This window comes from Strongylocentrotus purpuratus, unplaced genomic scaffold, assembly GCF_000002235.5.
Source record: "Strongylocentrotus purpuratus isolate Spur 01 unplaced genomic scaffold, Spur_5.0 spur5_scaffold_1, whole genome shotgun sequence".
Taxonomy (NCBI): Eukaryota; Metazoa; Echinodermata; class Echinoidea; order Camarodonta; family Strongylocentrotidae; genus Strongylocentrotus; species Strongylocentrotus purpuratus.
Window position 1 is genome coordinate 37,163,170 of NW_022145594.1, and position 23,337 is coordinate 37,186,506.

Sequence of the window (23,337 nt, forward strand, 5' to 3'; positions counted from 1 at the left end):
TACAGAAGATATATTTAAATCTTCTTTGTTTATCATGACTTCTTATGACATTCGTATAAGTATGAATATATTATGTATTGTTCATTCACTGGTTGATACAAGTAACACAATATAAACTACACATAACGAGGCAAAATATATACTTAACACACAAAGTACTTGAGTTATATCGTCATACTTACAATCGATTCCATCAGAAAGGTTATCAGCAAAATCAGCTTGTCAGTATTATTTTCATTATTATATTATTTACAGTAGTTACCTACCTACTTACTCACTACATGTTATTACTAATTATGCAATATTATGTATCAAAATATTACATTCAGTGACATCAAGTGTGGCTACATCATATTGTGTTATAGACAATCCAGTACAAACAGTGACATCAATAAAGTGTGGCTATATCATATTGTGTTATAGACAATCCAGTACATTCAGTGACATCAATAAAGTGTGGCTACATCATATTGTGTTATAGACAATCCAGTACATTCAGTGGCATCAATAAAGTGTGGCTACATCATATTGTGTTATAGACAATCCAGTACATTTGTGGCTTACTGATTATTTAGATACATGTATGAAATCTAAGTATTGGCATTGTAAGTGCACAAGTGGGAATTCTAGCAAAGATACAGGGGAGGGAAGAGAGAGAGAGAGATATAGAAGATAAAGAGAGATATAGAATATAAAGAGAGATATAGAAGATAAAGAGAGATGGAGAGAGAAAGAAAGAGAGAGAGAAAGTGAGGGGTAGAGAGCGAGAGAAAGTGAGGGAGGGGGTTGAGAAAGAGAAGAAAGGGAGAGAGAGAGAGATGACAAATCTGTACACTGTTGTACATTTACAAGGTAACTTCATGATGGTGAAACTCGTCTTGCTTTGGAGTTGAACAGATGGATAGGGAGTTAGGGACAAAGGATCGTCAGAAACATGCAGTTGAGTTTGTGGGTGCACACAGGTGTATTCCTGATCTGTTTTAGTTTAGAAAGGATATTATTCTGGTACAGATCTTCGATTGATGGTAAATTGACATTGCGGCTATGATGAGGCCGTACGTAGGGTGGCAGGAATTCTGAATAAACTACAATGAAATGCATGGAATATATGTTTTTATAAAATTGTGGGTATTTTGCAAACGTTTGGAGTCAAGGCCCTCTTGATTACTTTTAGGTTGCCAGATGCATGCTGCTGAGACAATGCAAACAATGGGCAACTCATAGATATAGAAGAGATGTGCACAGTCTAATTCACTTTTGCATGCATTGATCATGCAAAATAAGGTTGTGTATATAAAAATATGTTAAGCGTCACGTGACACCATTTAAGCTTGTATACAGGATACTCACTAACAAATACGCCATCATAAAACTACAACTTGCAAGTTCTTTTGTCTCCTTTGTACATCAAAGTGGTTACAAATCTAAAGCATTGCAAACTTTATTTCAATAATACATGATCATCCAATATACAAAAACCTGTTTAGTACATCCATTTGCATGACATAATTCAGAATAACTAACAGATCTGAGCGATTCGCATTGTCTATTATGAAAATCAAAGTGGATTATAAAAATGACATCACTTAATCAGAAGAAAATGGTGATTAAAAGGCAAGGTAACAGAATGCTTATGAGAGTACTATACACGTATATGGTTGTAGCTTATAAGCCAATAAGGAATGTAAACTTACTCAAATATAACTTACTAAAGTATGGCAAACATATACAAGTTCAAAATATACATGTATCATACAATTGCATAATCATAATCAAAATGATGCGAAGAAAAACCTGGAATATGTATCATAGACATTATTGTAATCCAGTACTACCGGTAATACAATTAGAATAAACTTGTATCGAACAATTATAGTTGCATATTTACATGTACACTGGAATGATGTCAAGAAAATCCTGGAAAATATTTCCTCAAATGGATTTATCATATAGTACTGTTGAATGTTGAATGTTGAATATACAAACAATGATCCTTGTCAAATTAAATATTACACTGATAACTTAGGCATGTTACATTGAAAAAAGAGACTTAATAATATAGCAGCATATTTACACAAACAATAATCCACATCAGACAAATTAAATGTTACACTGATAATTCAGGCCTATGACATACACCCTTACGAGAGTTCTCAACCATAATACTGAGTTCATAGCATGCATGATCATAGCGGAATAAACTAGATGGAACTTTGACTGCACGCAGTTGAATATGATAACTCCACCATAGAGCGATTCTACAAACCAAAACAGAAGCAATTAATTTCTAACATTCAAATTTGATTGTAATCCATTAATGTTCTCAGAATATCATGATTACAAGCTTTTTTTAATAAATATGGCTCTGCAAGATACATGTATGTCCTGGGTTTGATAGTCATCCATCTATTGGTTCTAATGATAATGCATTCACAAGCTATTTTAGCATACATAATGAGCCCCATGACCTTTGACTTCATGACCCTAAAATCTAATCAGTTCACTGGCTTTGCAAGATACATACATTACCCAAGTTTGGTGGAATCCATCAATCGGTTCTTGAGAGGAGTTTTTTAAATGTCTATTTATTCTAATGATAATGCGATCACAATCTATTGTTGCATAGATAATGAGCCCTATAAATTGTTACCTTTGACCTCATGACCCCCAAATCTAATCAATTCATTGGCTCTGCAAGATACATACATGTCCTGAGTTTGATGATAATCCCTCCATTGAGAATGTGATCATAAGCTATTTTTGCAAACATAATGAGCCCTGTGACCTTTGACCTTGTGACCCCATAATATAATCAGTTCATTGGCTCTGCAAGATACATACATTACCCAAGTTTGGCGGAATACATCAATTGGTTCTTGAGATAACGCAACCACGAGAACGGGACATACAGATGGACGGACAACCCCAAAAAATAATGCCTCCGGCTACTTCGTTGCGAAGGCATACAAATGACCCACTATTGAGAGTATTTCAAAAAACATTTACCACACAACATAACCCCTATTTGCATTAACTAGGTACACAATGGGCTCTTGATACTACTCTGTTTTGGGCTTATTGAGTACACATTCTCTAAACGTATTCTATTATTGGATCACTTTCTACATAGGCCATTCACATGTTTTTTAACATTGTGACAATATATTATGTTCTCTTTCTCGTAAAAATGATACACTTACTCCACATAGTGGACTGTACTCATCAATGTGAAAAAGAAGAAAACAGCATTTTTTTTACAAATATCAAACATTTGGAAACATTGCTGAAAGTTAACCCTTTTTAACCCGAATTTCTTGCTATCACTCCAGGGCTCAAAGCTAACAGGCTAGCTGGGACACATGGACGCCCAAAATCCATGTCCGGACACCCCCGTATTTGGAATTTTTTACTTAGCGCTTATGTATACAGACTGTAGAAAGTTAAATCTGGATCTCCTTTCCAAAAAAAAACTAGTGTGGAGCCCTATAAGATACATACACAAAGTCAAGATGAAGTGTTAAAAGAATACTGTCTTATTCTACAGTACCATGGCAACTAGACTTCTTTGATTGCTTCTCTGGAATTTCATGAACATCCTGTGGAGCTCTTGACTGAGTACAAGGAGCTTGCCTCTTGCAAGGCCTGCTCTGACTGCTACTGCATTCTCTGTGTGTCTGAGAAAATTGACATACAGTATCTGATGTATTGCTAACATGCTGTTGACGGTGGTCTGATGAGGGTAGTGTCCATCCTGGAGAGTGTACATCACCCATGGGTTGCTGTAGAGGGTCAGCCAAGTTTTCTGAGACATTTGAGTTGGCAGAGCCATCCAAGTCACTTGAGCAGTCCAAGTCCGAGCTGTAAAGGAAACATATTTTTTCTTATTATCTGAACGAAAGATGAGAAATTACTATTGGTATTATTAAAAGTACCAGTCTCAAGAAACATTTTGATTAGTGAATGAGGAAGAAAAAAGAAAGAAGAGACTACAGTGTAACCAAAATATCAAGAACCCACAAAAAACCATGACCACAAACAAATCTACAAATTTAAGGTTGAAAGCAATTTGCAGTAGAGGTGTCATGGTTAAGTGGATATGTCACCGGACGATCACAAGGTCCGCGGGTCGAGTCCCACCGCGGCACTAATGTCCCTTGTCAAGACATTATTCTACATTTGCCACACTCAACCCAGGTGAGGTAAATGGGTACCTGGTAGGATTATTCCTTCAAATGCACTGTGCGCTGATAACAGCTACTGGAGCTAAAACTAGAATAATAATTCCCAAAGCTCTTTGGAAGCGCATAGAGACTTTTTATATTAAAGGCTCTTTGTTTCTATATACTACCATTCATAAAATGTATACAAACTATTATCTGATTTTTTTTTCTTTCAAATCACATTTATTGTACTGACCTTTGCAAACATGTGATGAAGTGAAGAAATGAGTTTTAGTCATACCGGAGCTAAAGCTAGGGTAATAATTTCCAAAGCTCTTTGGAAGCACTTAAGAGACTTTTTATACTAAAGGTTCTTTATATTGTTTCTATATACCACCATTCATAAAAAGTATACAAACTGTTATCTGATTTTTATTTTACAAATCACATATACTGTACTGACCTCTCATAAAATGTGAGGGTGTGAAGAAATGAGTTCAAGTCATCTTGAGCAACTCCATTCAACCTGAAGTTTCCCTTCCTGATCTGAGGAAAACAACCCTGTAACATATAACAGCAACATTGCTTGTAAACCTTATAACAGTTTCAAGTAAGTGGATGTATTTAATTCTGGCACATAATCTATTTTCTTGGGAATATACACTCAAGAGCTACAGTAACATCCCATAGAAATTAAATTGAAATGAAAAAGAAGTATTGAGAATTTAAAAAAGCTAGAGTAAGAAAAGTTTGAGCAAGAGATTTACCAAAATTTCAAAAAGAAATTGATCCAATCCATACTGCAATTTTATGAAAAATGTTATATTAATAATAGAGGTAGTTTTACTGTAGTAGTACTGGCAGTAGAATCCAATATAGCAGTAGTAAGTGATATATGGTATCGACATCAAGTAAATAAAACACAAAAAAATACCTGTTAGAAAAGATTCTTTATCATTTTTCACAAACTATTAGTGGATCAGAGAAAACAACAGAGTACAGAGGAGCATTACTTTAACGATTCAACCCTAAAATGGCTTGGGTGGGTGGAAGCTGTCTCCTTTCCTGTAAGCAATGTGTTTGAGAATAATTTATTTCCAAGATCTGTCCTAACTTAACCCTATATAGCTTGGGGGGGGGGTACATTTTCCCTGATAATTTGTGAATGCAAACAAGCGCTGAAATTTTATGACTTTTTTTCGAATCTTGCGAATCTTTTGAAACATTTTCTTTGAAATTCGGACATACGGTTACAAATTCATGTGACCTTGTGTTTTGGCATGTCGGCCCGAAAATTGCTCATTTTCCTGATTTGCGTATCATTTTTCCAAAAAAAGAGATAAAACATTGGTTATTTGGTCTTGTTTATAGTTTAGGGAGTTTGTTAGTTTGTTTGTTTGTTTTTGTGTTTTTTTTTTTTTTTTGGGGGGGGGGGGTCACAATAGTTTAGAAATGAAATAAAACAACAAAAATAATAAAATGCTTGATCTAAAAAAACAAAGAAATACATAAGTAATTATCAAAACAATAGATAACATAAGGAATGACCTGGCTCTTCCAATTTGTGTTGTATTATTATTTTAAATGGTCTAAAGAATATATGTTGTGAAAACGAATGTTTGAATATTAAGAATATATGATTTATATGTAAAAATGGGAATGTTATGGCCTTAATTGCATAAATTACCATAAATATGCAAATGAGTGAATTTTTCAAAAAATTGAACTTATCCTAGTACTCTATACACTTCACTTGACATGCATGCACATTTTTGCAGCGATCGGCCATTTATCGACCAAGATCTTGCCCCCCCCCCCCCCCCAGGCTATGTAGTTTCAAAATAGCCCAGGCTAGTCACCTACCGGTATTGTAATATAGGGTTAACAGCCAAGAATCTTGTGCATCTTTGATACTAAATTTATAGAATTTAACATCGCTTACTGTGCAGCATCACAGCCAAAATAGACATTTACCTATATGTAATGTACACTATCTCTGATAAGGGCGCCATCATACATCTTAGGGAATAGAACAAGGATAAAGAGCTCCTGCTTTTTGTACCTAAATTTCTACTTTCTTTATCGATCTTCCTGCTACCATTGATTTTGAATAACAATGAAGCGATGTTCTTCACGATAATATGCTTTTTGAATTGAGAGACATACGGATTGAACAGGTTTTGATGGTTTGTTTGCTTCACGCTCACACATGATACACATACCTGTATGGATGATGCCTTTGCTACCAATGTAGAGGAGAACTCCATAATCAGATCCTGTCTAAAGAGTCTCAGGTCAGTCAGGTTTGGCATAGAACACATCGCTTCTGCTAGGTGATGTAATGAGGCTGGTTGGAGATCCTGGATATCGAATGTCTGAAAAGTCTGGATCTGCATTGTTTGCCAATATAGTAATAAGCAGCTCATCTATAAACACATCTATTTTAGTTACTAGTTCTAATTTCTCATTGCATTCTTATATTTATCACCAACTGCATGCATAACACAGCTGTATTGATATTCACATTCTTAACAAAGATAACTATATAGGCCCGTATTCTGAAGACGTCTCTAACTTAGTCATGTCTATAGTTAAACAACTGTTTAGTTAGACACGACTTAAACGTGAGGTCGTGTCTAAGTCCTGTCTAACTAAATTTCGTAAAGTTAGACAGGACTTAGACAGGACTTAGACAAGTGTTTAGTTAAACAGGAGTACGGAATACGGGCCATAGAGTTTACAAGAACTAGATGGACCTTCGACTGCACGCAGTCGAAAATGATCCATCCGCCATTGAGCGATTTCACCAACCAAAACAGAAGAAATTTTTAAAATTCATCTTCAATTGTAAACCATTAACAGGTTTTCATGTTGATTACAAGCTTTTTTCAAATACATGTATGACCCTTTGATCTTTGACCTCATGACCCTAAAATCTAATCAGTTCATTGGCTCTGCAAGATACAAACATGTCCTGAGTTTGATAGTATTCCATCTGTCAGTTCTAATGAGAATGCATTCACAAGCTATTTTAGCATACATAATGAACCCCATGACCTTTGACCTCATGACCCCAAAATATAATCAGTTCATCGGCTCTGCAAGTAACATACATGACCTAAGTTTGGCAGGAATCCTAATAACACTGAAATAAATAATACCAAGAAATCTACATCTGCTATTAAAATAGTGAAGGTATTCATAACTCTGGTTTCATGTGCACAAGAAAGCGAAGTCAGGAGGATGTGGCTATTGAACAGTTTTGGTAAATCCATGGAGTTACTAGCCTAGGAGTGGGGACTGGATTAGGGTCAAACGACCCATCCTGTATGCCGCGCTCCCCAAGCGACCATTCCACTAAATTGGATTAATGCCGCCTGGTCGCACCGGTCGTAAATAACATCACATAGCGCATGCGCAAGGTCGGTTGATCAGCCGGAACCGCTGGCATGTGCGGTGCATTGTAAGATATGTTTACAGCTTTCTCGCGTGACGATTACTATTTGGAAGATGACTAATGACTATTCAGCGGCTGACTGAGTCGTTGCAAAATTTTTCCTCAAAAACTGGACAAAATAAAATATGTGCTCTTACCCCCACCCCCCCCCCCACCTTTAAATTGTAAACATAAATGTAAACATCTAGGCATTACCATCGATAATATGCAGGGAGGTGCTCCCTGACATTACCAGTAATAATAATATTAATTTAATAATAATAATATTTAATTTTTATAGGTATAGCGCTTAATACAAATGTCTCTAAGCGCTTTACAAATATACTATTACCCCGGCCATTGGATCAATTATCATTAGACTATTTATATACAAATAGACCTAGATCTAATTGCATATTTGACAACACAATCAACATCATTAATCACCACAAAAGTCAAAGACAATCAATAGACATCACTAGAGTCTAGACATCACAATGGATTTGTAATTGTATTAGAACAGTTGTTTAATAATCATAAAATATAATCCTAACTATCCGCCAAGCTTAGCGCTTATAATTATATGCATGTCATCTCATTCATGCCGTCCCGGCCCAGCTAGCAGCTATAGTTCCTCAACTCGTCCAACACGCACAATAATATTGCCAGGTGAACTGAAACCACACACCAATATATATTAGTGGGACAATAGAAAAATAGTGACACAGCAGATGTTAACAGGTTTCCAATAGGTCATCACAATAACAAGAACGGCCAAGATCGGTGGAGTCATACATCAAAATAAAGAAGAAAATCTCATTTGTCTGCCAAAAAAATGACTTTCATCTGGGGTAGTCTGGGTCTACCACTAATATTACATTGAAATATGAATATAAATGGAACAAAATAAGGACATTTTTCAACAATAATCAGGTCAAAACTCAGCTTGTCGTTTGCCGATTTTCGAGATCTTTGTACCATCTAGAGCTGAATTCTTAGACTACCACGACATCAGAGTGTGTGTCGCATGTGATGAAGCTATCGACATGTGTATAAAGCTAGTCTAGATAAACCACCTATATATTATGACTGGACTGTCGATGTTTCCTCCAAAAGAGGGCCAGTTCAGCACGGCATCGCGCATGGGACATAAAAGTCCGGAGATCGAGACCAGGGTGACCTCGTTGCGTAAGAGGTCGTTTTGTTTTTCGTTGGACCCCTAATCCCTCATAATCCCGCTCTGAGTGATAAGAAAAGCCCTAAGGGCAGAGTGTCCACTCCGGTTAGTAACTCTATGGTAAATCCAAGCCTTTAACCCTTACAGTACTGGGGGGGGGGGGCCTGGGAGGCCCCCCCTCGACATTTTCAAAGATTTCGCTGCAACCGATTGGAATTTTGAATTGTCGTTTCATGACTTTTTTCCCTCAAGTCTTACCCACATTTTGATACCATTTTCGTCGAAATCGGATATACCTGTAAGGTGTTACATAACAATTAGTATGCGCATGTCATCAAAAATATGCTCTAATTGCATATATTCATGTACAAGCAGAAATGTGAATTCATTTCTTCCTAAGTGGGAGATATGAATTGATAGCAAATTGCTTTTATATGTTTCTCAAAGTAACTTGATGTATTTCAGAACAAAAGAATACATTATAAATAAAACAATAGATATAATAAGAAATAAAAAACAATAAAATACAAAAGAAAATAAATATTCGAAAATTGCATCAATTATCATTATTATTTACATCAAAATAACTATTTTATGTTAGAAAAGTAGTGTCATATGAATAATAAGTTTCAATTAACATTCAAAAAGTTGAGTCTGACAATTTTTGTAATGATTCTAGTTCCCTGTATATTTCCAGATTTGATATTCATGAATGCGTATTCAGAATTTATGCAAATTAACCTATGCATTTTTAAATTACCTAAAAATAATGTAACCTCATGAGTTTGAGATGAAGGAAACATTTATTCAATACATTTTCAACATTCTTCACAAGTCTACAGACAAATATGTAGAGTTTTCTGTAAAATGCATAAAATTAGCATTTTGCATAATTAATTAGGCTATAACAACAAAAATTTACATATCAGGAAAAAACTAATTTTACCATCTTGTTCCTTACATAAATATCTACAAATATGCAAATTTTCGCGTTCATCGGACTTTCGACGGCCAAGATCATAGGGAGGGGCCTCCCAGGCCCCCCCCCCCAGTCACGGGGTGCTCAATATAGCCCAGTACAGTAAGGGTTAATAAAATTGGCTCTTAACAAAACTATATGAAATAATTTTCATATCAATCAAACTTGGAAAAGGTTGGATATTGGTTATTGATCAAAACAATTAAATCTTATATCCATGTGAATATCAACTAAATCAGCACATGCCTAGTTTGCTTTCATTCAATATTTCATGACTATTCAAACATATTCGGTGAACAAATTTTAAAAAACAAAAGGGTATTTAGAATAAAAAAGACATGTATACATGTGCATCGTTTCATCATTATTACCCTTTCTTTTTCGATGACACTTTCCATGACATTAACATTAGTTCCAATTTCTGAAATAAAATGGGCTACAATTTTAACTGAACCTGTTCAAGACTGGAAGAAACTTTACACTATTCCTTTAAAATGTTGCCTTTCTAGGAAACTTCGTTATTTTCAGTTCAGAATTGTACATAGAATACTAGGTGTCAACAAGTATCTTCACATTATGGGCATAGCTAATTCTAATTTATGTACATTTTGCTTATCCTCTGTTGAAAGTATTTCGCACTTGTTTTGGGAATGCCCTATTACGCATCAATTCATTCAAGACTTCCAAAGCTCTATTCTAAACCATGAAGTGCTTTTGAATAAAAATTGCTTTTTGTTTGGTTTCCCAGATGGTACGCAATCTATCTTTAAAATTTGTTATTTTATATGCAAAACACTATATATTCTCTGCGAAATACAAACGGGAACGGCTAACTTTGAATTCTTTTAAGATGCTCAAACGTTGTTATGAAGTTGAGCGGGTTCTTTCTATCACACGCAATAAATTCATTGTATTACTTGATAAATGGAGACATGTGCAACTGTTGTAAAATGTTTGTTTTACCGATATGTCACAACATGTACTTTGTTCAAATGTATTGTTTGGTTCTTGCTCAAGAATGATTGAATTAATTTTTCTTTGGAAAAAACAAACAAAAACAAAACATTAGTATACATATACCTGTATGGATGATGCCTTTGCATTCAATGTAGAGTAGAACTCTTCATGGAGAACCCCTCTATCGAGTATCAGGTCAGTCAGGTTTGGCATAGAACACAGTGATTCTGCTAGGTGATGTGATGAGGCTGGTGTTGAAATATAGACACCATGAAGATCGAAAGTCTGGACCTGCATTGTTTGTGAATATAGTTAAACAGCTCATCTATAAACAAATGTATTTTAGTCACTAGTTCTCATCTCTTATATTTATCGTCAACTGCATGCATAACATAGCTGTATTCATATTCACATTCTTAACAAACTATATAGAGTTTATAAGAAAATTTCAATTCTTGTTTAACACTTAAGTTTCTATCATAAGGATGATTATGTTATATATTTTTTCTAAAATATCCTATACATATTCTTTAATAGTCTTCCAACTTGTTTACATTAATAAGACCTACTCTCAACAACACTGAAATAAATAACACCCAGAAATCTTCATTTACTATTTACATAGTGAAGGTTTCATGTGCACAAGAAAGCCAAGTCAGGAGGATGTGGCTATTGTACAGTTTTAGTAAATTTAAGGCTTTATTAGAATTAGCTCTTAAAATAAATAAAATAAATTATTGATCAGAATCTTATACACACATGCCTCGTTTGTTTTCATTCCATATTTCATGACTATTCAAACATGTTCGGTGAATGGATTTTAAAAAAAACAAGAGGGTATTTGGAATTTTAAAAAATGTTTACATGTGCGTTGTTTCATCATTAATACTCTTTCTTTTCTAATGACCCTTTCCATATGATATTGACATTAGTATACAAATACCTGTATGGATGATGCCTTCACTTTCAATGTATAGCAGAACTGCTCAGTGAGATTCCCTGCTATGAGTCTCAGGTTAGTCAGTTTTGGCATAGTACACAGTGCTTCTGCTAGGTAATGTGATGAGGCTGGTGTGGGATATGCCTCATCGCGAAGAGAGAGATTCTGGACCTGCATTGTTTGTGAATATAGTCAAGTGACTCATTTATACATGCATATATTTTATTTATATATATATAGAAAACAGAGGAAATAAAATGAATACAAAATTACAAAATATGAAGTAACAATTTTTTTTTTTTTTGTTCCTATGTACACTGTTGCTCATAACGGTGGAATATTTTTTTCTATCCCAATTTATGGAATTATTTTAAAAATAATTTAAAAATACTAGATCTAAATAATAGTATACAGTCTCAGATATTATTGAATAATAATTTGCCAATATGTGTTTTGCGTGACTGCTAAAGCATGTATATTATGCTACTATGTTTATCAACTAGGGGACCTATGCCCTTAAGTCATAAATGACAGTAATGAGGATTAATGCCTCACAAAAGGGCACTAATATAGCACATCGACACGGTGTTGATCCTGGGGCCTCACAGTTACGAGGCCATTGCTTTGTCACTGAACCATGACTGTACGTAGCGGGGGCTAGGGTAGGGGGCAGTTTCCATAAATTTAAAAAAAAACAGAAAATGCAATAAATATTCAATAATTTATTGCATTTTACCCCGGTCCCCAACATTAAAAAATCCTCTGGACGGCCATGCATTATGGCTCACTGCATGGGCACACTGGTGAAAACTTTTGAAACAAAAAGGCAGAGAGGTTATTGGACCAATGACAATGATTTTGACATCAGCCTTTAGCTTAGGATTTGAAGTCTCTAGATCTGCTCGCCCCAATTTGATACGTTGGCGCATTCAGATGTTATAGCCATTTGAGCATGACCGTGCACACTTATCAACACAAAATTGGGGCATCTGACATAGACTTCTGTCTCAGAGAATGAATGCGTAACAACATTCAAGAACAAAAGGCAGAGAGGTTAAAAGGTCCCCATAAATAATTTTTATTCCACAAAATAGCAGAAATTCTCCCCTTTCAAATGCGACTCGCCCCAATTTATAACGTTAATGGTAACTTAAGATATGGTCGAATTGATGCAACAATGTCATATTTCGTAGTAGTAGTTTACGTGTTGTAGCGACGTACACGTATGCGCACGCAATTTCCAAGAGCAAATGTCCAACAGTTTTCATTATGTTCCGCCTGCAAAAGGGACAAAACACCTATGATATACATGCAAGGCCGGGAAGGGTTGAATATTTTTTCTTTTCAAATTCAATTATTGTCTCTTGTAGAAGAAGATCACACTAAAGTGTCAAAGAAAAGAGTGATATAGCAAGATTAAATTTTGAAAAAAAAATCTATTTATATTCTTTATAGGGTTTCCTACCTTTTTGTATTGATATGTCCTATTCCTAATAACACCAAAATTAATAATACTCAGATACATGTATATGCGTCTGCAATTAATGTTTAAAAGGTACTCGTAACTCTTGTCAGGTTTGTTGCTATAGTGCAGTTTGGAAAATTCAAGCCCATATTATAATTGTCTTTAAAAGTCATATGTCATATTTTTCATATAAATCAAACTTGGAAAAGGTTGGATAGTGATTAGTAATCAAAACAATGTAAATTTAATACAAACTGGAATTTCAAGTGCATACGCACTTCCATCGTTTGCTTTCATTCCATATTTCATGACTATGGATTTAAAAAAACAAAAGGGTATTTGGAATAAAAAGAGACATGTAAACATGTGCATCATATAATCATTACTACTCCTTTTTTCAATGACCCTTTCCATGACATTTACATTATATACAAATACCTGTATGGATGATGCCTTTGCTTTCAATGTAGAATAGAAATCCTCAGTGAGATTCCCTCGAACGAGTTTCAGGTTAGTCAGTTTTGGCATAGAACACAGTGCTTCTGCTAGGTAATGTGATGAGGCTGGTGTGCGACACCCAAAACTATAAAGCCAGAGATTCTGGACCTGCATTGTTTGTGAAAATAGTTAAGCAGCTCATCTATAAACACATTATTTTAGTTACTACCGGTAGTTCTAATTTCTCATTGCATATTATATTTAACACTACCAGAATGCAAACAGAAATATTCAATATTTGTCCTACACTAAAGTTTCTATGGATGATTAACTTATATATTTCTTCTAAAATATATCCTATATGTATTCTTTGAAAGCCTTCCAACTTAATAAGACCTACTCCTAACAACACTGAAATTAATAATACCAAGAAATCTGCATTTGCTGTTAACATGGTGAAGGTATTCATAACTCTGGTTTCATCTGCACAAGAAAGCTAAGTCAGGACGATATGGCTATTGTACAGTTTTGATAAAATTAAGCCTTTATCAAAATCAGGGGTGATAGTGAGCACTAAAAAAAAAAAAAAGGTTTTTTGTTTTCCCCTCAACCACGCCTCCCGTGAGTAAAAAAAAAAAGAGGATTCGCAGGGAAGAAATGGCATCTAACAACATTCCCCCCCTTTCGAGTAAGAAAATTGGGGAAAAATAGGGCAAAATAGGGCAGAATAGAGAAAATAAGAGGGAAATCGGGAAATCGGGAAATCAGGATAAAATAGGGAAGAAAAAAAAAATTGGAAAAAAAAAAAAAAAAAAAATCTGGATTTTATTTTTTTTTTTTTTTTAAATCGGGAAGAAGAAACAGAATCGGGAAAAAATCGGGAAAAATAAAAAAAATCGGGAAATCGATTTAAATCGGGTTTTTATCAGGCCTGCAAAATTGGCTGTTAAAAAAGCTCCATGACAAATTTGCCCTATAAATGAACTAGATGGATGTTCGACTGCACGCAGTCGAAAAATGATGCCTCCGCCATAGAGCGATTTTCCAAACCAAAACAGAAGCGATTTAAAAATTCAAGTTTGATTGTAATTCATTAACAGGTTCTCAAAATATCATGATTACAATTTTTGTTCTCATATACATGGCTCTGCAAGATAAAAACATGTCCTGAGTTTAATAGTAATCCATCTGTCGGTTTTAATGACAATGCCTTCACATGAAATGAGACCCATGACCTTTGACCTCATGACTCTAAAAATCCAATCAGTTCATTGGTTCTTAGGTTCTCAGAATTTCGCGATTACAAGCTATTTTTAATATACATGTATGACCCTTTGAACTTTGACCTCATGACCCCAAAATCTAATCAGTTCATTAGCTCTGCAAGATACATACATGTCCCGGGTCTAATAGTAATCTATCTGTCAGTATTGACAGTGCGTTCGCAAACTATTTTTGCATACATAATGAGCCCCATAACCTTTGACCTTGTGACCCCAAAATCTTATCAGTTCATTGACTCTGCAAGATACATACATAACCCAAGTTTGCCGGTAATCCATCAATCGGTTCTTGAGATAATGCGATCAAAAGTTATTTTTGCATTCATAATAAGCCGTGTGACCTTTGACCTTTAACCTCGTGACCCAAGATCTACACAGTTCATTGGCTTTGCAAGATACATACATGACCCAAGTTTGGCTGTGATCCATCAATCGGTTCTAGAGATAACCCGTTCACAAGAACGAGACGGACGGACAGACAACCAGAAAACATAATGCCTCCAGCTACTTTGTAGTGGAGGCATGAAAATGGCAAAGGATTGGATATTGATTAGTGATCAAAATATTATTAATCTCATACACACTGGTATTCCAACTAAATATGCACTTCCATAGTTTGCTTTCATTCCATATTACATGACCAGGGCTGCCGACCCCAACTGAACAAAAATCTTTTTCTTTCCCCCCCCCCCCCCAAAAAAAAATGTTCAAAATAAAAAATCCTATTTTTGACCGATAAGTAATTTCTAACCGCGAAAATGCTTCTTTTTTTTGGGGGGGGGGGCATTCATGAAGAAAATTGGTATGGACCATAGGTTGAATATGCATGATTTTGTCATGACCGTTGTGTTCGATGAACCATTGAAAATCCCAAAATTGCTGATGTGAGATGATTGGAGGATACTTTACAGGAGAGAATAGGCAATTTGCCATTGAAAATGGAAGATACACACAAAATACACAAACACAATTCAAGTTTTCAGAAAAAAAAGAAAAAAAAATTTAATCGTTTTTTTATTAAAGGGAAAGTCCACCCCAGGATTTTTTTTTAGCTGACGATATAGACCTAATAATACCATGAAGAATGATACAAGTCTTATTAAAATCCATGATCACATAACGAAGATATATCGACTTTTTTATCGAAAATCAGCCGCCACTTTCGCTCGCGGTACACTGTTATCGCATTGACACGACGAATCATGAATGAAAGTGAAAGCGAAAGTGAATGTCTGCGAAAAAAGAAGGCAGCTCGCAACATACGTCACAATTTCGATACTATCGGTTATTTTTTGGCGATCGTTTCATGCCCATGTAACGCATTTGCATTTGGGGGGCGGCTGATTTTCGATAAAAAAGTCGATATATCTTCGTTATGTGATCATGGATTTTAATGAGACTTGTATCATTCTTCATGGTATTATTAGGTCTATATCGTCAGCTAAAGAAAATCCTGGGGTGGACTATCCCTTTAAGGAAAAATCGTACTTTTGTATTTAGTTCTAAAAATCGTACAAAATACGATAAAATCATACTGTTTTGGGGGCATCTCTACATGACTTTTCTGATATATGCAATGAATGGATTAAAAAAACAAAAGGGTATTTGGAACAAAAAAAGACATGTGTACATGTGCTTCATATCATCATTACTACTTTTTCTTTTTGTCAATGATCCTTTCCATGACATTTACATTAGTATACACATACCTGTATGGATGATGCCTTTGCTTTCAATGTAGAGCAGAACTCCTCAGTGAGATCCAGTCTATAGAGTAGCAGGTGAGTCAGGTTTGGCATAGAATACAATGCTTCTGCTAGGTAGTGTGATGAGGCTGGCGTGGGACACTCGACATCATCAAGCCAGAGAGTCTTGACCTGCATCGTTTGTGAATAAAGTTAAGCAGTTCATCTATAAACAAATATTTTAAGTAACTTGTTCTAATTTCTCATTGCATTCTTATATGTACCGGTATTGATATTTACATTCTTAACAAAGATAACTATATAGAGTTTTAAAGAAATATTCAATTCTTGTCTTAACGCTAAAGTTTCTATGTAGAGGATGATTAAGTTATATATTTTTCCTAAAATATCCTATATGTACTCTTTAAAAGACATCCAAGTTGTTTACATTAATAAGACCTACTCCTGGCAACACTAAAATACCAATAAATTGGCATTTGCTATTAACCAATTGGCAACTAGAGGATTTTGTAAATATGGCCTATTACTCACTGGAAGATGTTGCAATATTGCTTTCATTTTGACAGAGTTCTGAACAATATGAAACATTGTTTAAAAATATTTGTGGCTTACACCCAGTAAATGAGATCGAATGATCGATCTGTAATCAATTACAGGTCGATCAATCGATCTCATTTACTGGGTGTAAGCCACAAATATGTTTAAACAATTGAAGTTTCTCCCAGGAAGCATTACATTTATAAAATTTATTGTCCTATGGAGGACTAATGAATATTAATCAGTCAGAATGAATCAGGAGAGCTTAGGTATTTGTTTCTAGTTCATCGTGACTGTGCCATGGACCAGTGATGGCCTGGTGGTAGAGTTGCTGCCCGCCAAGCAGTAGATGACAGGTTTAAATCCTGCTGGTTCCAAGATTTTTTCTGACTTGTTTTTCAATCACAGATCGATCAATCGATCTTATTTACTGGGTGTAAGCCACAAATATGTTTAAACAATTGAAACTTCTCCCAGGAAGCATTACATTTATAAAAAAATATGAAACATGCGCTATTTTTCTATGCAGAATCCTACTGTTGACATCGTAAGGATTACGCACGTACAACAATATTACGGTAGACCCTAGAACAGATACTATAGCGCGTTGAAAAGGAACGAAAACGGACAGGCGGTTTCTGGCAGTTCAGTGAATTAAAGGAGGGCCAGTTTCGGGTGGTTTATTTGCTAAAGGGTTAACATAGTGAAAGTGTTCATATCATTGGTTTCATGTGCACAAGAAAGCATGATAAGTCAGGACGATGTGGCTAATGTACAGTTTTGGTAAATTTAAGCCTTTATCAAACTTGCCGTTACAAAAGCTACATGATATATTTGTCCCATAAATCGACTAGATGAAACTTCAACTGCGCGCAGTCGAAAATGATGCCATTGAGCGGTTTTACAAAGCAAAACGGAAGCAGGTTCTCAAATATCATAATTACAATTTTTGTTCTCATATACATGGCTCTGCAAGATAAATACATGTCCTGAGTTTAATAGTAATCCATCTGTCGGTTCTAATGACAATGCCTTCACATGCTACTTATAGGCATACGAAATGAGCCCCATGAACTTTGACCGCATGACCCTAAAAATCCAATCAGTTCATTGGCTCTGAAAGATATATAAACATGTCTCGAGTTTGATTGTAATCTGTCTATCGGCTTTCAAGACAATGCGATCACAAGCTATTTTTGAATCATAATAAGCCCCACAACTTTTGATCTCATAACCCTAAAATCTAGTTAGTTCATTGGCTCTGCAAGATACATACATGTACATGTCGAGTTTGATGGTAATCCGTCCACCGGGTCTAATGATAGTATAATCACAAGCTACTTTTGCATACATGATGAGCCCTGTGACCTTTGACCTTGTGACCCCAAAACCTAATGAGTTCATTAGCTCTGCAAGATACATACATGACGCAAGTTTGGCGGTAATACATCAATCAGTTCTTGCAGTAACGCGATCACAAGAACGGGAAGTACAGACGGACAACCGGAAAACATAATGCCTCTGGCTACTTTGTAGCGGAGGCATGAAAATGGAAAGGGTTGGACTAGTGATCAAAATAATAATAATCTCAAACACACTGGATTTTCAAATAAAAAGGCACTTCGATAGTCTGCTCTCATTCCGTATTTCATGACTATTCCGACATTTTCTGTGAATGGATTTTAAAAAACAAAAGGGTATTTGGAATAAAACAGGACATGTATTCATGTGCATAATATCATCATTACTGTTTTGTTTTTGTTATTGTTTATTCATATATCATTTCGTATGATTCGTTACTAATTTTACTGTTTATGTGAATCTATCTCATTTCATGGTGGCTGTCCAGACAACCCATTAGGGTTTATATACATCAACCAAATTCCTATTATTTTTTAATTACTGTCAATATTTTACTATTTTGATAACTGCAACCGAAATATACTGCATGTTGATGTTACTATTTTTAATATGGAATTGAATAAATGCTGAATTGAATAACTACTCTTTCGTTTTTTGAATGACCCTATCCGTGACATTTACATTAGTATACACATACCTGTATGGATGATGCCTTTGCATTCAATGTAGAGCAGAACTCCTCAGTGAGATATCCTCCAATGAGTGTCAGGTCAGTCAGATTTGGCATAGTACACAGTGCTTCTGCTCGGTGATGTGATGAGGCTGGTGTGGGACACTCAAGATTATCAAGCTTGAGGGTCTGGACCTGCATTGTTTGTGAACATAGTTAAGCAGCTTATCTGTAAACTAGTGCTGTAAGTCGGGCGCCATGTTCGTGTTCGGTTCGGCAGGGTTCGGCAATTTTTCACCCGAACTTGGTTCGGTTCAGGGTTCAGTAATATAATAGCAAGCAGCGATATAGCTACGGTACGCTGGTTTGCACTTGGCGGGTCGCATCCCCACCACTCCTGATGAAAAACACTGCTTCCGACCGGCACAAATTTCACAAAGGAAACTGCTTTAAACATAACTTTTTGTGAAGAAAAGTAGTACTTACATTTATATTTCCGTCTTTAATCGTGTTTTATTTGCAATTTTACAAGAATCGTGTTTTAAAAATAAATGATATTTTTTAAAGATTTGCCGAGACGGTTGTTTTATAATGTCACGAGTCATGAAGGCTGCCATATTGATTTTGCTGATGTATACGTATAATACACAGAGATAGCAGCCATAGCTAGTTCGATTACAGTCCTTATAAATTTTTATTTTTAGTAAGATACCTAAATAAAAAATATCATAATTAGTATGCACGTGTATTCTTGTTTAAAGCTTGCGATCGCGACTTTGCAGAGATCAGGATTTGGGATTTAAATGGGGTTCAGCGGTTCGGCTACAGCACTGATAAGTATTGAGTTTTAAAAAATAATTCATTTCTTGTCTTACACTAATGTTTCTATGGAAAGGATGACTAACCTATGTATTTCTTCTAAAATAACCTATAGGTATTCTTTAAAAGGCATCCATTCTGTTAACATCGATAAGACCTACTCCCAACAACACTGAAATAAATAATACCAAGAAATCTGTGCATCATATCATCATTACTACTTTTTTCTTTTTCGATGACCCTTTCCATGACATTAACATTAGTATACATATACCTGTATGGATGATGCCTTTACTTTCAATGTAGAGTAGAACTCCTCAGTGAGATTCCCTCCAAGTGTCAAGTCAGTCAGGTTTGGCATAGTACACAGTGCAACTGCTAGGTGATGTGATGAGGCTGGCGTGGAACACTTGAGATATTCAAGCCAGAAAGTCTGGACCTGAATTGTTTGTGAATATACATGTAGTTAAGCAGCTCATCTATAAATAAGTTATTTTAGTTACTAGTTCTTATTCTTATTGCATTCTTATAGTCATCACCAACTGAAAGTATAACACAGATGTTTTGATATTCACATTCTTAACTAAGATAACTATATAGAATTTAAAGAAAAATTCAATTCTTGTCTTACCCTAAAGTTTCTATGGAGAGTATGATTAACTTATATATTTTCCCTAAAATATCCTATATGTACTCTTTAACAGGTATCCAAGCTGTTTACTTCAGTAAGACCTACTCCTAACAACACTGAAACAAATAATACCAATAAATCTGCATCTGCTATTAAAATAGAGAAGGTATTCATAACTATGGTTTCATGTGCACAAGAAAGCTAAGTCAGGATGATGTGGCTATTGTACAGTTTTGGTAAATTTAAGCCTTCGAAATTGGCTGTTACAAAAGCTAGACGAAATTATAAATCAAAAATGGAAAGGGTTGGATATTGATTATCGATCAAAATAATATTGATATCATATACACTGGAATTTCAACTAAATAGGCACTTCCATAGTCAGCTTTTTATTCCATATTTCATGACTACATTTCATGACTATATTTGGTGAATGGATTAAAACAAAATCATAATAATAATACAAATTCAGTCAGGTTTGGCATAGAAGTTAGAACATGGTGCTTCCGTTAAGTGATAAGAGGAAGGTGGTGTAAAACATTTCGAGATTCTGGACCTGCATTGTTTATTAATATAGCTCATCTATATCGTGTGAGTCAAAAAAAAGTTTACACATAGAAAATTGCTAATTATTTTTAGAATCATCTGTGAACAGTAAATTATTATACATCTGATGAAAGAGTGTTTTATCCCAAATCATTTGGTATCATTTTTGGGTGGTATGTGTTTACGCTTAGATGAACACGAGGCATTGTTTGCGTAAGTGCAAAAATCGACTTGCGCCAAAGTGATACCTACAGTATGTATTATGTTGGGATTAGCGGAGTGAGAGAATGAATTGAATGTATCAAATTAAATGCATTGCATATGCTTTTTGCAAAGGGCAGAGTCACACACACCCACACCAGGGGTGATAGTGAGCACTAACAAAAAAAGAGGTTTTTTGTTTTCCCCTCAACCACGCCCCCCCTTGAGTAAAACAAAAAAAAAGAGGATTCGCGGGGAAAAAATGGCATCTAACAACATTCCCCCCCTTTCGAGTAAGAAAATTGGGGGAAAAATAGGGCAAAATAGGGAAGAATAGAGAGAATAAGAGGGAAATTGGGAAAATCAGGATAAAATAGGGAAGAAAAAAAAATTATTAAAAAAAAAAAAAAAAAAAAAAATCAGGGAAAAATCGGGAAATCAAAAAAAAATCGGGTTTTTATCAGGCCTGCCACACACACGCGCACAAACGTTTGTAATATTTGATATTTGATATGTGTGGCATGATTAATTTTGTTAGGGATGTTATTTGGATTTGCAAAGACCGAATAAATACCCAAATCCCAATTGTTTTATTCAAACATCACATAAGCAACTGTGGCGCAAGTCGATTTTTGCACTCTCGCAAACAGTGCCTCCTGTTCATCCAAGTGTGAACACATACCACATAAAAATGGTACCAAATGATTTGGGATAAAACACTCTTTCATCAGATGTACAATAATTTACTGTTCATAGATGATTTTTTTAATAATGATCAATTCTCTATGTGTAAACTTTGATTTTCAAATTTTAACCCCCCTCGAAAAAATCTTGGGTACGCGCCTGGGTAGCCTTAATTAAAAGACCACTGATATATTCTTCTGTCAAAAGAACCTGCATATACAGTATGAGACATACAAAGGAATTACAGAAAATTAAAATGTACAAAAGAAAAGGAAAGAGATAGAGATGGTGAAGGAATGTATATCACAATTGTGGATGAAATGCTCACCTTTGATTCATTTCCTTTCCTAGCAAGTGTTGCAAAAAAACAATCATGGTATAGTACACCACGATGAAGAGAAATATCCCTCAAGGATGGCATGGAGCATATTATCTCTGCCACATCAAGTGACATAGAAGGTCCACAATCTCTTCTAATTTCGAGTGCAACCTGAATAAAATGACAAAGTGATTACTGATGTGATACAGAATATAGATGTCCACTTTGATGTTAGGCATACATGTGTAGCCTACATGAATGGTTGCCCTAGATGTGCTGCTAGAACTGCAGAGAGTGAGAGGGAAAAGGAAATAAATAAGGGTACAGGCTGAAGAATTATTGCCATGACATTTCATATCAAATTCCTATTTTTGTGACTTAGGAATATCTCATCTTAGTTTACCATGTATTGAACAGATAATCCTTAAACAAAATAAAAGGAGAGTTTAAGTCTAAGAACAGGTTTCAAAGAAGATTATTCAAGTTTACACCATCTGGTGTCTCATACCTTATTCATTTATAATTAGGAACACGATCACTAAATTACAAGGTGGATATAAGGCAAAAATCTAGGCCCGCAAAGGAGAAAATGTTGATACCCCCTCCATGAGCACATACACGTATTCAGTCTCACCAAGGGAGAGTGAAGCAGAAGATGAATTGATCTACAGTAATGATGTTTGTTAAGAGTTGCAAATGCTTTCAAATTCAAACTCTGCTTCGATATGATTCATATCAATAACACCAATTTTACATAGGGCCAAGAATATATCAAAAACAGATTCCTTTGTGTCCTGTTTAACATTTATAAACCAAGAAGTAGGATTTCACTTTGAATAGGCAAGAGATATTATTTTTGTAAGGGATGAAAATGTCATAAAGTTCCCTTTCCCTAAATTTTATCTCATATAAAAGGTGTAGATGCACTGTGTATATTATATGCACAGGCCAATACATAGCTTCAATGTAATTGCATTGACCTCCTTGTCAATGCCTTGTACATTTGCGCATCCTGAATTCTTTTTTA

General features: G+C 35.2%; 1 protein-coding gene across 1 annotated transcript; it reads right to left on the bottom strand.

The window, feature by feature from the left end:
• Positions 1 to 2,540: 2,540 nt before the first annotated feature.
• Positions 2,541 to 22,721, bottom strand: LOC105444434. The gene is made up of 6 exons (XM_030978164.1): positions 22,320 to 22,721; positions 20,204 to 20,368; positions 19,138 to 19,305; positions 16,545 to 16,712; positions 4,624 to 4,721; positions 2,541 to 3,858 (listed from the first exon to the last, which is right to left on the bottom strand). The coding sequence occupies exons 1-6, from the start codon at positions 22,443 to 22,445 to the stop codon at positions 3,534 to 3,536; spliced, it is 1,050 nt and encodes a 349-aa protein (XP_030834024.1). The 5' UTR covers positions 22,446 to 22,721; the 3' UTR covers positions 2,541 to 3,533.
• Between the last annotated feature and the right edge of the window lie 616 nt (positions 22,722 to 23,337).

Coding starts and splice junctions, on each gene's coding strand:
- LOC105444434 (XM_030978164.1), bottom strand. CDS start 22,445: ATGTCACTTGATGTGGCAGAGATAATATGCTCCATGCCATCCTTGAGG. Junction 20,369..22,319: donor GGAAAGGAAATGAATCAAAG/GTGAGCATTTCA, acceptor CAAACAATTCAG/GTCCAGACTTTCTGGCTTGA. Junction 19,306..20,203: donor TAAAGGCATCATCCATACAG/GTATATGTATAC, acceptor CAAACAATGCAG/GTCCAGACCCTCAAGCTTGA.